The 15,378-nt window shown below is 44.1% G+C and overlaps 1 protein-coding gene across 1 annotated transcript in view; it reads right to left on the reverse strand.

Moving 5' to 3' along the window:
• Dtnbp1 (dystrobrevin binding protein 1) overlaps positions 1 to 14,069 on the reverse strand; it is a 191,633-nt gene extending 177,564 nt beyond the window's left edge. Inside the window, 1 exon segment of the mRNA XM_032884248.1 lies at positions 13,933 to 14,069. Within this exon segment, the coding sequence (XP_032740139.1) occupies positions 13,933 to 14,069 (137 nt within the window).
• Positions 14,070 to 15,378: the final 1,309 nt, after the last annotated feature.

Here is a 15,378-nt window from a genome sequence, read left to right on the forward strand (position 1 = left end):
ACGTGTGTGTGTGTGTGTGTGTGTGTGTGTGTGTGTGTGTGTGTGTGTGTGTGTTTTAATCCCCCTCGAAGGGAACATCAAGATGAAATAACATTACATGCGTAAAGTACCTAATATAAACCTTGCTCACAACTTGGTATTCAATAATGGGAGTTTCCTTCCCTCTCTGGTAATTGCAGTACAACATCTGCGCAAGCATTTGTCATACCATACTTGCCCAAGTAATCATATTCTGAGTTGTACGTGTCTAGAGCAAGAGAAAACTAAGGCTCTGCCTTCTACCTCTCAGTGTCTTGGGTGTGGTGTTAGTGGAGAAATGAGACCATGTGGAGTTAATGTCACGGGGTTTCATTGAGCTTCCAGGGGCAGACTCCATGGAAAGATTAGGCTCTCTCTATGGCTTTACACTAAGACTATGCCCTGTCCTTGAGGGATGAGGAGCCCACTCTGAGAGGAGAAGGGACAACCTACCAGTCAGTTTGGGATTTGGGGTAGTGATTGAGAGGGAGGATTTTTGAGGTGGGTAGTCAAACTGTCTTCCTGTGTCATCTCCTGAATTTGACAGATCCTCCTGGAGTGGGCAGACTCTAAGGAAGCAAACGGTCACAGGGGGTGCTACTGGAAATACTCTTATGTTACCCAATGGGATTGAACATGAATTAGGTGAGACTATACTTTCTTACACAAGCAGGGATGCGAGCTGAGATGATGACAGGGAGGTGATGGGTTGCTTCTAGGCAGGTCCACCAGAATGCTGAGGGCAGGTGCCTGAGGACACTATCTGAGAAGGGAAGGGACATCTTATCTGTGTAGTTGGCAAGGAGCCTCATGCAGAGCATAAAGGCAACGTGGACAGAGTAAATGTTGAGAAAGAGAAAAGTATGGGCCATTGTGGTTACTTGGGGACACATTACAGTTACACAAGCAAGTTCTACAGGCAGAAGAAAGGGGACAGGGTGAACCTGGTGAGCTAGTGTATCCTAACTGTAGCTCCAGTCAAAGCTGACGAGTCCTCAAGGCCAGAGGATCTGCCCTAGGAGAGTCATGTATGAAGGTTCTCCTGGGCTTCCGAGGTAGCCTGGCAACTGGACTGTGCTGCTGACCAAGAGTGGGACATTGGTAGTTGATGGAGTGGCCAAGAGAGAGATACTCAGAGAAGTGACCCTCTTAGGCCTTGTCTCAACATCTTGTCATTCCTCTCTTTTCTAATCAACTGCATGCAAACCCCAGGCAATCTTATTCACTCATTCACTCCACGAAAACATAGACCCAGTCTGATTGTTGTTCACTAGTTCTGCATAGGCCGTTCTAGTCCAGGAGGCCATCTTCCTCCGGCCCTCTAAGTTAGCCATCCAAGAGATCCCCAGACTTGCCGCTCACAGTCTACTCTGTGTGCGAGCTTCTGCCAGTCCCCATTCAGACTCTTATGGCACCACATTGCAGCCACAGCGCAGACAAAACAGTGTGGCTGAGAGCCTCTGCATGATCTGGCCCTCTGTTAACTCGGATCTCATCTCTCCTCACATTCCTGTTCAGTCATGCCGGCCTCTCTGCTTGTTATCCTGCCTCAGGGTTTTGACACCTGTTCTCTGCTTAGATTATTCTTTACCAGACATTAGCATGGCTCTTTTCCTCACTCCGAGTCCCTGCTCAAAAGACGGTTCACAGGGAGGCATTTCCTGACTGTCCTATTTGAAATACACCTCTTTGTGTTTTCTCATGGCTCCTATCCACCAATTTTGAATTTTACCATTCAAATGCATTGCCAGACTATGCGCGTAATGGGTACCTGACTTATCCACTATTATGTCTAGCTGTGAAAAATTATTTATCACAGAACACATGATAACTCTCCCTGCTAGATCTACAGAATACACCTTGGGAAACTGCTTTAGACTTTTAGCGTCTGTTGCTGGGCAAGTTACTAAAGACTTCTTTCTTGACTCATGGGTTATTTGACACTTTTTTGTTAGTGATGCTCAACACATGCGTTCATACATGTCCACGTTTTCATACATGTTCATTGTATACTAATGATACTCAAGACATACATACATACATACATACATACATACATATACATATCAATCTGTTCATACATGCTTGTTTGGCTGGCAGCTAATATTTACTGAGATCCTATTATGCATTAGAAACAAAGGTTTGAGAAGCTGTCAAGTTAATATTCTGACTTGCACTGAGCCACTAGGTCTCCAGGTACGGTTTGTAGCTAGAGGTTGGAGATGGCCATATGTTTGCCTGATGCCTAGAGTCAGGAAAGCATAAACACGCTTCCTGTCTTGGGGGGGATTAAGTCTCAGGTCATGTACTTACTAAACGAAGGCATTCAGAGCACCATACCGAAACCGCAGGGGTGTACGTCTCCACCCCGAGCAATGGTTCCAAAGTTCATTCACCTCCGTTGAGCTAAGATATAAGACAATTGCCCAGAATTCCAATCTTACTAACAGCACAGGTGCCAATGCATCATTCTGCTGCTCAAAGTTTCCAGCCACCTTTATTACCCCTTATATAATCAATTTGAGGTTTTGTTCTTGATGTGTTCTCATCTTCTTGTTATACTATACCCCCAGGAAATGGAGAAATTGTTTTCTTCTTTTCTTCTTCTTCTTTTTTTTTGTAATAAGAAAGCTAACTTTCAATTTTCAGAGTTGAAAAGAAATTTTACAAAGTTTCCGTCCTAAACACACAGCAATACCCTTGACAGAACCTTAGCTCACTATGTACTCATGAAAGGAACACTGCATCCCGAGTGGGTCAACATCGAAGATGCCAAGCGATGATACATGAACTCTGAAGGAAAGTCGGAGGACGGAGCCAACTTTGCACCCTCGCTAACAACACCTTAAAGGGTGTTGGCGGTTATGAACGTTGCTTGTTACACAGGGGAGGGAGTGGGGTCACACGTGCTCCCGGTTTGGGTTCACTGGATTTGGAGGGCTTGTGAAATAGGGGTGGAAAGCCTCCTGTTGGTATTGAGGTCAAGTGTGCTTGGGTGTGACTGACAGGCACCACCTAAACTGGTATGCAAGTATAAATGAAGGTCAGTGTTTTCCTTAAATGTGGTGTCCTGTTTTAGTCCTTTATAGCAGTCATGGGACACTTCGTTGATTTTAAAGCAGCATAACATAATGTGACTTCAGGATTCAGAAAAACGTCCATCTGCCCTTGACCTCTATTTTGACTGCCGATATTTTAATAAGATTTCTGGTTCGAAAATTACTGGGGTAGGGACTTTGCCTTTCCCTCCCTCCCTTCCTCCTATTAGTGTATAGAATGTGGAGGTCAGAGGTCAACACTGTGTGTCTTCCTCAATTGCTTCTCCACTTTACATCTTTTTGACACAGAGCCTTTCACTGAACCTGTAGCTCCCTGATTGGTTAGGTTGACTGACCAGTGAACTTCAGGGTTCTTTCTGTCTCCCTCTTTCAGTGCTGTGATTACAGGTTCCCTCCTGTGATGGTTTGTATATGCTTAGCCCAAGAAGTGGCGCTATTAGAAGGTATGGCCCTGTTGGAGTAGGTGTGGTCTTATTAGAGTAGGTGTCACTGTGGGTGTGGGCTTGAAGACCCTCATCCCAGCTGCCTGGAAGCCAATATTCTGCTAGCAGCCTTCAGATGAAGATGTAGAACTCTCACCTCCTCCTGCACCAGGCCTGCCTGGATGCTGCCATGTTCCCACCTTGATGATAATGGATTGAACCTCTGAACCTGTAAGCCGGCCCCAATTAAATGTCCTTATTAGAGTTGCCTTGGTCATGGTATCTGTTCACAGCAGTAAAACCCTAACTAAGACACTTCCATTGCTAATATATGATATATATATATATCATATATTGCATATATATACATATATATTGCATATATATACATACATATATATATATATATATGGACATATATATAAAATATCTCCCCAGCTGATAGAGTCTTCTCTGCATTCTCTATATCATGGCTAAAATGTAAAGGATTAAAAACGTGTACAATCAATTTGTATTTATTAATAATAATCACAATAGCATGTACTACTTTCCCATGACTACTCTAACAATTCGGCTGCTGAAATTGGTTTTATTGCAGCTTGGAGCTCCTCTCAGGGGCACTAGGGAAGAATTGTTCTTTGCCTCTTCCAGTTTTGGGTGACAATCAGCACTCCTGGACTTGAGCCTGTAACATTCCAGTGTCAACACAGTGAGCGTATCACCTCCACTGCCTGTCTGATTTCCTCCTGGTTTTCTTCTTTTTTTTTCTTACAAGGATACTTGCCAATGTGCTCAAGTCTCAGCTGGTTCATTTGGAATGATTCCATCACCTCAAGATCCTTAACTGCAGTTCATCTGCAAGTGCACTTTTCCAAAAATAAGTACATTACAGGTTCTAGGCATTTAGTCGGGGATGTATCTTTATAGGGACTATGGAGGACTCCATTCAACTTGCTCTTTACCTACTATTTATTGTTCTCTGCGTTAAATCAGCCTTGCTAGTTGCTTGAAAGGTTTTCAAATTAGCATTCCACACGGAACCGTCATGAATTATCATTTTCTTTGAGGACGGCTGCCAAGGACAAGACTAGATAAAGATTCTGATAGGAGACTGGTTTATGGAGGGAATGAGAAATTCATAACCAACTGTTGAATCAGAGTGAGATAATGAGCAAGGGTTAAATTGCTTCTGCCACTCACTTCCCAGCATTCTCTTGTGTAGTTCTCATAAGCTGGGGCATGCCTATTCATTTTTCTATCTTTTTCATGGTAGGGATTGAACCCAGAGTCTTGTACATGCTAAACATTGTACAACCAAGCTACTTTGGTTTTTGAGACAGAGTCTCATGGTATAGACTAGGTTGGCTTCAAACTCGTGATCTGCTTGACTCTTCCTCTCAAGTGATGGGATTACTGACACATGATACCTTGCCTATCACTGTGATATACCCATTCTAATTATTTCAATAAATAGGGAAATAGAAGCTGTGAAAGTTAGGAAGTATTCTCCAATCCTACTACCTAATAAAGGAGAGTCAAACTTCCAAGCCAAATCCCAGAACTTGTATCCAAAATCTGTCTCCCTTTTGGCCACAAGAAAAGATGTTTTTGTGCACCTGGGACCCTGGAGTCAGGCGTTCCTACCCTGTGCTGCAGTTCTCAATAGGGAGAAGAACAAGGAGCCCTTAATGCTTTGGCTGACATTGACTTCTCACTTTAGGCTATTTCTGAATTCTATTTTAGGACAGGAGAGGTAAAAGAATGAATGGTGTTCCTACCATTTATAATCATTGTTATTATATGCTGGTACCATTGCTGGATTTGAACAGGTATTATAGACCTGCAAAATTCAAATATAGTTTTCTAGGGTGGAATTCTGAGGAATAAAGTTGGAAGGTTCTAACACTATGCCAACTTAAGTCACAGCAGGACAACCTCAATAAATCACAAAAGCAAGTCCCCAAGAGGCCGTAAATGCGTCTGAAGACTAATCATGAGACTCAGAATTAAAACTGACTTAAAAATAAAAGGAAAAAAACACATGTAATGGAGTAGAGCATCAAAAAGTTTATTTTTTTTTTCAAATTGAAAATTTAAGTATGAATCTTGGATTCTCTCTTTGATGGAAAAGGTAGCTTTTTCATTCAATGACATGGAACTAGAAAATTCCTTCTATGGTCATAGGTACCAACTTCCATGATCCTTTTCACTTCACCTCTAAAATAATTCCCAGTGTCCAGTCATTGGGAGGTAGCTTCTTTAGCAGGACAATAGCAATGCAGACTCTATGTTGGGGACCTAGGTCTACAGAGAAGGACCCCCCATAGCCCAGTGCTCAGTAAGAGCATATCTTCGACCAAAGATGGAGGTTAAATGTTTAGAATTACTCAACAATTCTCTCCTTTGCAACAATCATTAGGCAAAGTAGCAGATTTTTAATTAGACTTCAATGGGTGAAATCACTAACGTAATTTAATAATCAGGCCCTTCATGTATTCTGGAAAGCCCTGACTGCTCCTGGCACCTTTGAAAGGGTGTCAGAGTTAAGCTCTTAGAGAGGCTTTCCATAGAACAGTCTAGACATTGCCACAGTTCATTCCACTTTTAGTGAATGTTTCTTCTGTTTAAGTACACATGTGAAGGGCAGAGGTTGGTGTCAATGTTTTCTCCAATCTTTTACTTTATTTTTTGAGACAGGCTCCCTCTCTGAACCTGGAATCCACCAACACAGCTAGACTTTCTGGTCAGTAAGCGTCAGAGACCTTTCTGTTTCTGCCTTCTCAGTGCTGGGGTTATAGACAGGCTGTGTGTGCCCTGAGTTTTTGTGTGAGTTCTAGAAGACTGAACTCAGGTTCTCATGACTTTGGCTGCTGAGTCATCTCCCTAGCCCCTGAATGGTTCTTTCTGGGTATGATCCAGTGCTGATGGTTAAGTGGATAGAGACCAAAACATTGGTGATAGGTTGGGTCTGTTGCCTGCTCCCTTACCTCCTGGGTCTTACCTCTGAAAGCTTTGGCTTCTCATCTGGAAGCTTGGAGAAGATGTCAACCACGGATTAGCCAATTAAGGGGCTAATCATGTTGAACGTCTAATATTTGGGGTCCTCCAGATATATTTAACTCCCCGAGAAAGGACTTTTGAGATGTGAAGATGAAAAAGTACCAGAGGCATGGCCGATGTGGGGCCATTACATTATGACCAGAGAGTCTGCCTGCCGCATCTCATATGTCTTCCATGAAGGCAGGCCTTCATTTTCCTCTAGAAACTGACAGAGCTGCTGTTCGCAGAGTGACAGCCGTGGCTATGGCTGAGATGACAGTTTCCCACATGCTCTGTGTATAGAGAACACTGATAATTCAAGTCAGCTTCACACACAAACACCAGTGTCTACAAAGCCCAAAGACAGATAGTACTTGATACCATAGACCTCCCATCCTCTGTGGCTTTAGGCTATTTCTAACTATCACTCAGCATCAGAACATCTTCATTCTAGAATTTATAGCTGTCAGCTTAGATGATGGTATCTTTCCAAGCTGAAAAAGATGTCCTTTGGACGGTAGCCACGTCTTTAAATAGACAGCCCAGGCAGGTATGTTACAAGAAGGCCATTTGATTTGCATTTAAGACAGGTACATTTAGCGATTAGAAATAGGCAATATTTATGGAGAACTTATGGGAGTTTATTCTTCCAACAACCCTATAAAGGAAGGGTTATTAACCCTAGTTTGTAGATCAGGAAACTGGAATGAAGATAGATAACTGTGGCTGTTCACATAGCCAGCTAGTGTCAGAACTCCATCCCCAAACCCATGCTTTCAACCATAAACTAAAATCAACACGAGCGACCCATGTGCCCCTTTCAGTCACAAAGTTTGTTTACCACGTGGATGAAAATAACTTGAACAAGGACATCCCAAACACCAGGAAGGGGCTAGATCATCTCAGTCCAAACATAGGCTCCTGAATCGGTTAGAAATGAGGAAATAATCAGGCCCTTCCCTTCCTCCCAGCTTTCATAAACTTGCTGTCTTGAGACCTGTTTACCTGAGAAATCAAGACAATAACAGTACCTAACTCATAGGATTTTAATGTGGTAACTATGACAACGCCTACCATTCAACGCTTATTTTCCTGTCTACTGTAAGATACATAGATGTGATTAGCTTTGCTCTTTGCACATGATAAACATTTACATTAGCTATCATTATTATTCTTCTTGTTGTATGACTATGCGTCGAATCTATTCTGACAAACTTCAAGAGCTAACTTCTTTTGTTATACTGGAACTCTCTGCCCTACTTAGTGCAGCTTGGAACAGGGAGGTTACAGATACAGCTAGGAAACCTCTTTTGTTAGATACAGTTTCACTTATGGTTTATTTTCCATTCAAATCTAATGAACAATTGGTTTTAGAATATCGCATTATATGTTCCTTCGATTATCCTCAGAAGCACTTTGTCGTACAGCATTACTGGGTTTAGCTAATTCTGAACTTCTCCTAGATCCTGATAAGCAGGCTCATCTTTCTTCACAGTGTAATGGAGAGAAATTACCTTGAATCCAGATTCGTATCTGCAGTTTGGGGTGGGGGTGTAGTTAAAGTAATTCATGATCAGTCACAGTCCCCGCCTCACCAAAATGGTGAGGGTGACACAGTAGCCACTGGGGTTACTTATGATCTGCAAAGCCACAGCTGAACTAACATCGCTGATTCTCTAATCCATTTCACGAGCCATCCTTGGCAAGAAGCACTTTCTACCTTTCCTCTGTCAGCTGCCTGGGCTGAGCAAATTGGGCATGGCTTTTTGATTACACTTTCAGGTCCTTTCCAGCTTAAAAAGTGATTTCACATTCCCAGCAGGATGCGCCAAGGGGAGAGCCTGTCTGAAAGCACCAGCCTGCGTTAGAGAGGTACATCAGGCTGGAGTCAGAAGCATTGCAGGCTTTCTGACAACACAGGGTGAGCCTGCTATTACCCACGCTCTAGATACAAAAGGTGTGCTCATCTGGTTGTCTCCGGGACTGGTGCCAACAGCCCACTTTATATCAGTGGGTGGTACCTTACATTTCCAGGTCAGGGAGCCCAAATTTTGTGCCTATGGAATTATATCTATTAGCAGAAAAAAATGTCTAGGTTACTGTCACTGTGATCCTGATTGGATTTCGAGACACCTAGGAGATTTGTAAATCACAGTTCCGGGTGTGTCTGGGAAAGTGTTTCCAAACATAATTAGATCATCAGGTCTTTAGCCTAATGAATGGTTTAACTGATCGTGAATCCAAAGTTTAAAGACTCTTGGGAGGTGGTAAAACCATGAAAGGGGGTGGGGGGTAGTCAGAGGAAGTGGTTGTTTGGAATGTGACATTAAAGTATGTGTCCTGACTCAGGCTGTTTCCTATTGTTCCTCTCTGCTTCTGGCTGCTCTGGAGTGAGCAACTTTTCTCTACCATGTGCTTCCCACCATGACATACTGCTTCAACCACAGCCCCCAAGCAACAGAGCCAATCAACCCAGAACCGAAACCCTTGAGACCAAAATGAACCTCTCCTCTTTTAGGCATTTGTTAGAGAGGCAAACATCCTGCTGATCAGGAACCATCCCATGATCAGAATTAATCTGACGGCAGTAACTGAAGTTAATGTTAACGTTAGCTGGCCTCCTGCTAATTAGTGCTCCTGATACCCCTCTTGGCTTGCCCGAGGCATAATCTGCATTTAGCACCCAATTCTTCCTCTCAATGCCTTCTAGCAAAACCAGCCTTCATGCCTTTTAATTAAACACAAGCAGTGCATGACTCTCTCCCCCAAGAGGGTTCTACTCTTGGACTCCTAACTTATTGCACTCCCTGAGAGACAGAATCCTTGAAGAAAGGGTCAAGATTCCATCTGATAGAAGAACATTGGATGAGCAAATTGGGAAGTTAAAGGATTGGAATTTAGACGTGCCGTCTGGCAAGAATGTAACTCACCCATCTGTTCTGGCCTCGGATTCTCTATTTGTTAAATGACTAAGTTTGAGAACCGAGCCATTAAAAAGATATTCATCTGCGTCTGTGCTATACGCATATATGAAGGAGTGTTTGCTGAGACCAGGAGAGGGATCACCTGGAGTTAGAGTTGCAGTGGCTGTAACCTGTGTGATGTGGGTGATAAGGAACAAAACCCCAGTCCTCTGAAAGAGTATCAAGTGCTCTTGCCTGCTGTGTCATCCTGTCAGCCATTAGAATCTAGATTTTTATATCTCAGGAGCTCAGGGATCATGAGTGATAGTCATTCCGGAGAAAACAAAATTCTTATAACAACAACAACAACAATAAAAACAGCAATATAACAATAACAACAACCACCACCACAACAACCCCTTCTGTCTCTGATGTAATGCAACTCTAACAGGGAGATGTTGAATCTAAATCCACAGGGAGACATTTTGATGGTGTCTCGCACCATGCCTGGATATAAGCCTCACCACAGAGGGGTGGAAGGAGCTGGCACGAGTTCAGTGTCTTTTGTGAAATGCACACCCTGACCTCCAAGCATCTCCTCACCAATTCCCCTCCCCTCCCCGCCCTACTCTCCTTTATTAATATTTCTTCTATTTCTTCTCCTTTTTCATCTCCCCCCTCCCTCCCTTCCATTTCATTCCCTTCCTTCCTCTCTTTGGTTCTGGCGATTGAATCTGTGGGCAATAGAACTGCTTAGACCTGGACAGCATCTCCAGATCACCTCTGATTTTAAAAGGAGCTTTGTAATCAAGGATTCAGGAAATTGAGAGTAGGAAGGACTTAGGCAAGACCACAAAGCTAGAATGTAGTAGAGAGTATCAATTTCCCATCTCACGAGGAGGAAGACTGACCCTATTCATAAAATCGAGTAAAAAATAATTCCCAGGATTCCAGAGAGGAAAGTCTCAGCTCCCATACTTAGGTCAGCCTCTGACTTCTTTAGTGTCCAAAGAACCTGGGTTTTTTTTTTTTTTGTTTTTTTTTTATTAACTTGAGTATTTCTTATGTACATTTCGAGTGTTATTCCCTTTCCGGTTTCGGGCAAACATCCCTTCCCTCCCCCTTCCTTATGGGTGTTCCCTCCCCACCCTCCCCATTGCCGCCCTCCCCCGACAGTCTAGTTCACTGGGGTTCAGTCTTAGCAGGACCCAGGGCTTCCCCTTCCACTGGTGCTCTTACTAGGATATTCATTGCTACCTATGAGGTCAGAGTCCAGGGTCAGTCCATGTATAGTCTTTAGGTAGTGGCTTAGTCCCTGGAAGCTCTGGTTGCTTGGCATTGTTGTACATATGGGGTCTCAAGCTCCTTCAAGCTCTTCCAGTTCTTTCTCTGATTCCTTCAACGGGGGTCCCGTTCTCAGTTCAGTGGTTTGCTGCTGGAACCTGGGTTTTTCTAACCTAGTTTCATTCCGTTGTTGGGATAAAACCCTGACAAAAGCCAACTTGGGGAGAAAAATGTTTATTTGTTTATAGTTCCACAAGACCGTGAAGGAGTGCTGCCAACTGCCAATAGGAGAAACACATCTTTCCTGGGTCAACGTCAGTTATGGATGGGGAATAGACAATTGGCTAGTGTCGTGGAGGAGGAATGGAAAGGTACAGTGCTAACACTCAGCTCTTCTCTTCTAGGATCACCAACTTGTCCTAATTTGACTAAATGGTCTTGGCTGTAAAACTGAAATTCCCAAGTCCAGCAAAACTCAATGCTAGGCAAACCTAGATGGTTGCTTACCTAGAATTTCTAGAATTAGCGGAATATAATTTCTATTCTATACAGTACAAAAACAAATTGCCTTCTGTTGATGTCACCTTATCAGACTTAGAAGTTATGTTTGAGATAATTTGATGTCTATGGAGAATTCAAAATTCATTTGCAGACCTGTGGACCAGGAGACTTTCAGATGTCCTGAAATCCAGACACAGAAGGAATCACTATGATTATGAGTTGTGAGAACAGTGCTGTAGCTATAATCTTAAGAGCCAAAGCAATGAGCAATGATTTCAGGCCAGTTCCCGATAATTGCATTGCTGATTTGAAATCAAGCTAAGATCAAATGAAAACCAGGTGATGCCGCAGAGAATTGTTAGCTTAGCCAGGAACTATAGTCAGCAGCTCCTTTCAGCCAACCTGAAAAAAAAAATCAGTGCAAATTCTGGCTTCAAGGTAAACACGCATAGCAACACACATGAACAGAATGGTTTGCCATGCCTTTGTTCTGATAGAGGGGTTAGAGACTATCAGTATTCATTCAACAGAAATGAGAACTTGAGAGAGAGGAGAAAGAAAGAGGGGAGAGAGAGATGGAGAGGGAGAGAGAGAGACAGGAGGGGGAGGGAGGAGGGGAGGTAGGAGAGAGAGGGAGGAGACAGAGAGAGGGAGAGAGAAAAAGAGAGAATTATAATACACCATTTAATTTGGATTTGTCTGAATCTTCCTTGTAGTTGATGTCCCCCCAATACCATGGCCATTGTGTAGATGAAGAACCTGAGATTCAGAGTCAGGTTCACATCACTGTCAGATGCTATCTTAGTTATTTTTCTATTGATATGACAAGGTAGCCTGACCAAAGTAACTTATAGAAGAAAGAGTTTCTTTGGGGTTTACAGCTTCTGAGGGTTAGAGTCCATGACTACAGCAGAAAGGACGGCAGCAGGCAGACCCGGACTGGAGCTGACATTTCACACCCTGAGATACAACCTTGAGGTAGACACAATTGGGGATGCCAGGGGCTTTTGAAATCTCTAAGCCTGCTTCCAGTGACACTTCTCCTTCAACAAGGCCACTTCATACTAATCCCTCCCAAACAGTTCCACCAACTGGGGACCAAGTATTTGGATACATGAGACTATGATGAAACTATGGGGGCCATTCTCATTCAAACCAGTACAGACGCCATGCTTTAACTACTGTAATAATGGGAGACTGATGCACAGAGATCAGATGTCTTCAGTTTTTCAGAGGCAGGCCCAGGGTGCAAGACAACTACCATTCCTTTGACTAGGCAAGCCTATGGCAGTAGGAAGCCTCTTTAGCATAGTACTCCGTCAGGGGTATACCATATGGATTCACATGTGGACACCAATGATCAAATGTACTCAGACAGTACCTCAGAATATCAGACAATCCAAGAACCAGAGCGGGAAGGTCAAGCAAAGTTCTCAGGAGGCCCACAGACAACAGTAGGGGTTTCCAAAATACAAAAGGAAGGGGCTAGCATGAAGATCCACAACATGGTGGAGAGCCTCATGACACCAGTACTTATCTCCACCATACACATGGATCCATCCATTTCACATGGATGACTGCAGAGGTAGTGGCTAAGGGAGAACACTGCTGGAAACCGGCCCAGGAGACTCTGGTTTCTTGTTGGATTCAGATACTCAGGGCAATAGCATAATATGAGGAATGAATATCCATTCTCTGCTCTGTAGGAAGAGGGCAAAGAAGAGTCCAGGCAGACTTGTCAGCAGGGATGGAGACACCCCCAGCTCTGGAAAGGTTCATGTCATCACCAGCTTCTGGCTCAAATTAAGAAGCAGCTTTCCATTGGTACAGTGACCTTGCTTCAGAAAGGCATCTTGTATTATCTCCCAGTCACCACCCAGAGTGCTGTAGGTAGTAAGACGTGCCCTCCCGTTCCCTGGAACCAATAGACATCTCACTCGGGTTTGCCCAGCAGAGTGACTCAGCTGCAATGGATGTCAGTTGGATGGTGGGGGAGGACACTGCTCTTAAGAACCAAGGAACGGGGAGCCTGATCCCATTTGCTGATTCATTCCTGTGCACTGAAGGCAGGTACTTACAGGTTCTCACCGCTCTTCCACCCTGAGCTGTTTACAGGCTACTGCTACAAATGGAACAGAATAGGCATCAAGATACTTACACTGTTGCCCTTTTCACACGGGATGGTGCTGAACAACCTGTCTGATAGCCTGCCGTGGGGAGGAGAAAGGAAGTCTGAAGAGAAACTCTCCAGTTCTTATCATACCCCTTTCCTGTTCATTGCGCTCTCTCTCTCTCTCTCTCTCTCTCTCTCTCTCTCTCTCTCTCTCTCTCTCTCTCTCTCTGTGTGTGTGTGTGTGTGTGTGTCTGGGCATGCACAGTGGTTGACAGGCTGAGGTCACACTGCTGGGGTTGCTAGGAGTAAACTTGCACCACAGTAGTCCCCTATCACTCTGTCACCACACCGATGCTGTTCCCACTGCTGGCTGCCCCAGCACTGGGAGCAGGTACTCCTGTCTAGACTGGGTATGAACACAGCAGCAGTGCTGTGCTTTCTGTCATCAGTGTTCCCCAGGGAGAGCTTGGGTCTGAACCCGTACCTGCTCAGAGATAAACCTCTTCAGGTCCTTCACGTTACTAGTGCTACCAGGAGGTGCCAGAGGTCCTCAATATTAACAAGTCAGCAGTGCCTGAGCAAACCTTCACTACCTGGCAGGGACCACCACTTCTACCATAGAAGAGTCCACACCGATGTATTTCCCAGACTCTGCTGTCTGGCACCACAGCTGCAGTGTCCATAGTCTTGCATGGTCCACAGAGACAGCGTGTCCAAATTCATTAATCATCGCCGAGGTTACACTACGGTGCTTAGGTGGAAATGAAGCCAATGTACTTCCAAGGTACATCTTCAGGAGAAAGCCACTTACAGAGAAGGTCATCCCATAAGAGTGGTAGAGATCTTGGCTCCCCTCAGATATACATACCTTACTGCAGGAATATAACAAACATAAAAAAACCCCATACAACGTAATATCCCTGCAGATGATAATAGTCCTCTACCACAGACTGCAAAGAAATTGAACAGATGACATGTCCAGTGAAGCATTCAGAAGAATAATTATAAGAAAACTCAATGCGGTCCTAGAAGATGTAGACAGATCGTTTCATGAAGTTAGCAGAACCATGTGAAGCATGAGTGGGACATTTAATACAGAAACCGAGGACATGGAGAGTGAGCTCAAACAGTCCCACGATAATTCAGTTGAAGTCCTTCAGTGACCATCAAATGGAAGAAGGAACATCCGAGTCAGAAGACAGGACACGCAGTGACAAAAACAAGCGTGAAGAAAGATTCAGGGTCTTTGGGATGGGGCCTCTGAGATGGCTCAGCAAGTTAAGGGGCTTGCTGCCAAGCCTAATGACCTAAGTTTGATCCCTGGACCCCACAGTGTGGAAAGAGAGAACTGACTCCTACAAATTGTCCTCTGATTTCTACACAGCGGGGAATTACAGCACCTCACTGTAATCAATAGACAAAGCACCAGCAGATCAATACCAGAATAAAATTAGATGGTAGGTTACGTGGGCTGATCAGACACTTGGAGGACAAGCACATCCAACAGCCGGGTAATATACATTGTTTGCATCAGTCCACGGAACCTTCCCTAGTTCAGACCATGCACTGGGCCACAAGACTAGTCCCAACACATTTTAAAGGAGTGAAATTCTCTTTTGTACCTTTTGCAATCCCAGAGGAATTCCACGGGAAGGGAACAGTAAAGGAGACAGTAGAAATTATACAAACCCATGACGACAAAACGGCGCCCTGAGAACCTTTTATTTTGTTTATTATTACTGTTCTCTCCCACACATGGAGCCTAAAAGTAGTCAGCCAGAAAGAAGAAAAGCGTTCATGATGCACTGGGAAGGGTGTTGTGAGGTAGAGGTGAGTCTGGAGGAAAGGTGGCTAGGTGTGGTCGGTGTACAGTCTATCCATGTAGGCAAAGAGCATACTGACTCCCATCAGTATCAATGCATGTTTGTTTGAAAAGGGGCAGAAATGACCTGTCCCTGTCTCTATCCTTGGAACTTCCGAGGCAGGGTAGAGAGGTGAGGGTTCACCTGATCTGCCTGTTGCCTTATTTGGAAACTATG

The sequence above is a fragment of the Rattus rattus genome, chromosome 14 (assembly GCF_011064425.1).
Source record: "Rattus rattus isolate New Zealand chromosome 14, Rrattus_CSIRO_v1, whole genome shotgun sequence".
Taxonomy (NCBI): domain Eukaryota; kingdom Metazoa; phylum Chordata; class Mammalia; order Rodentia; family Muridae; genus Rattus; species Rattus rattus.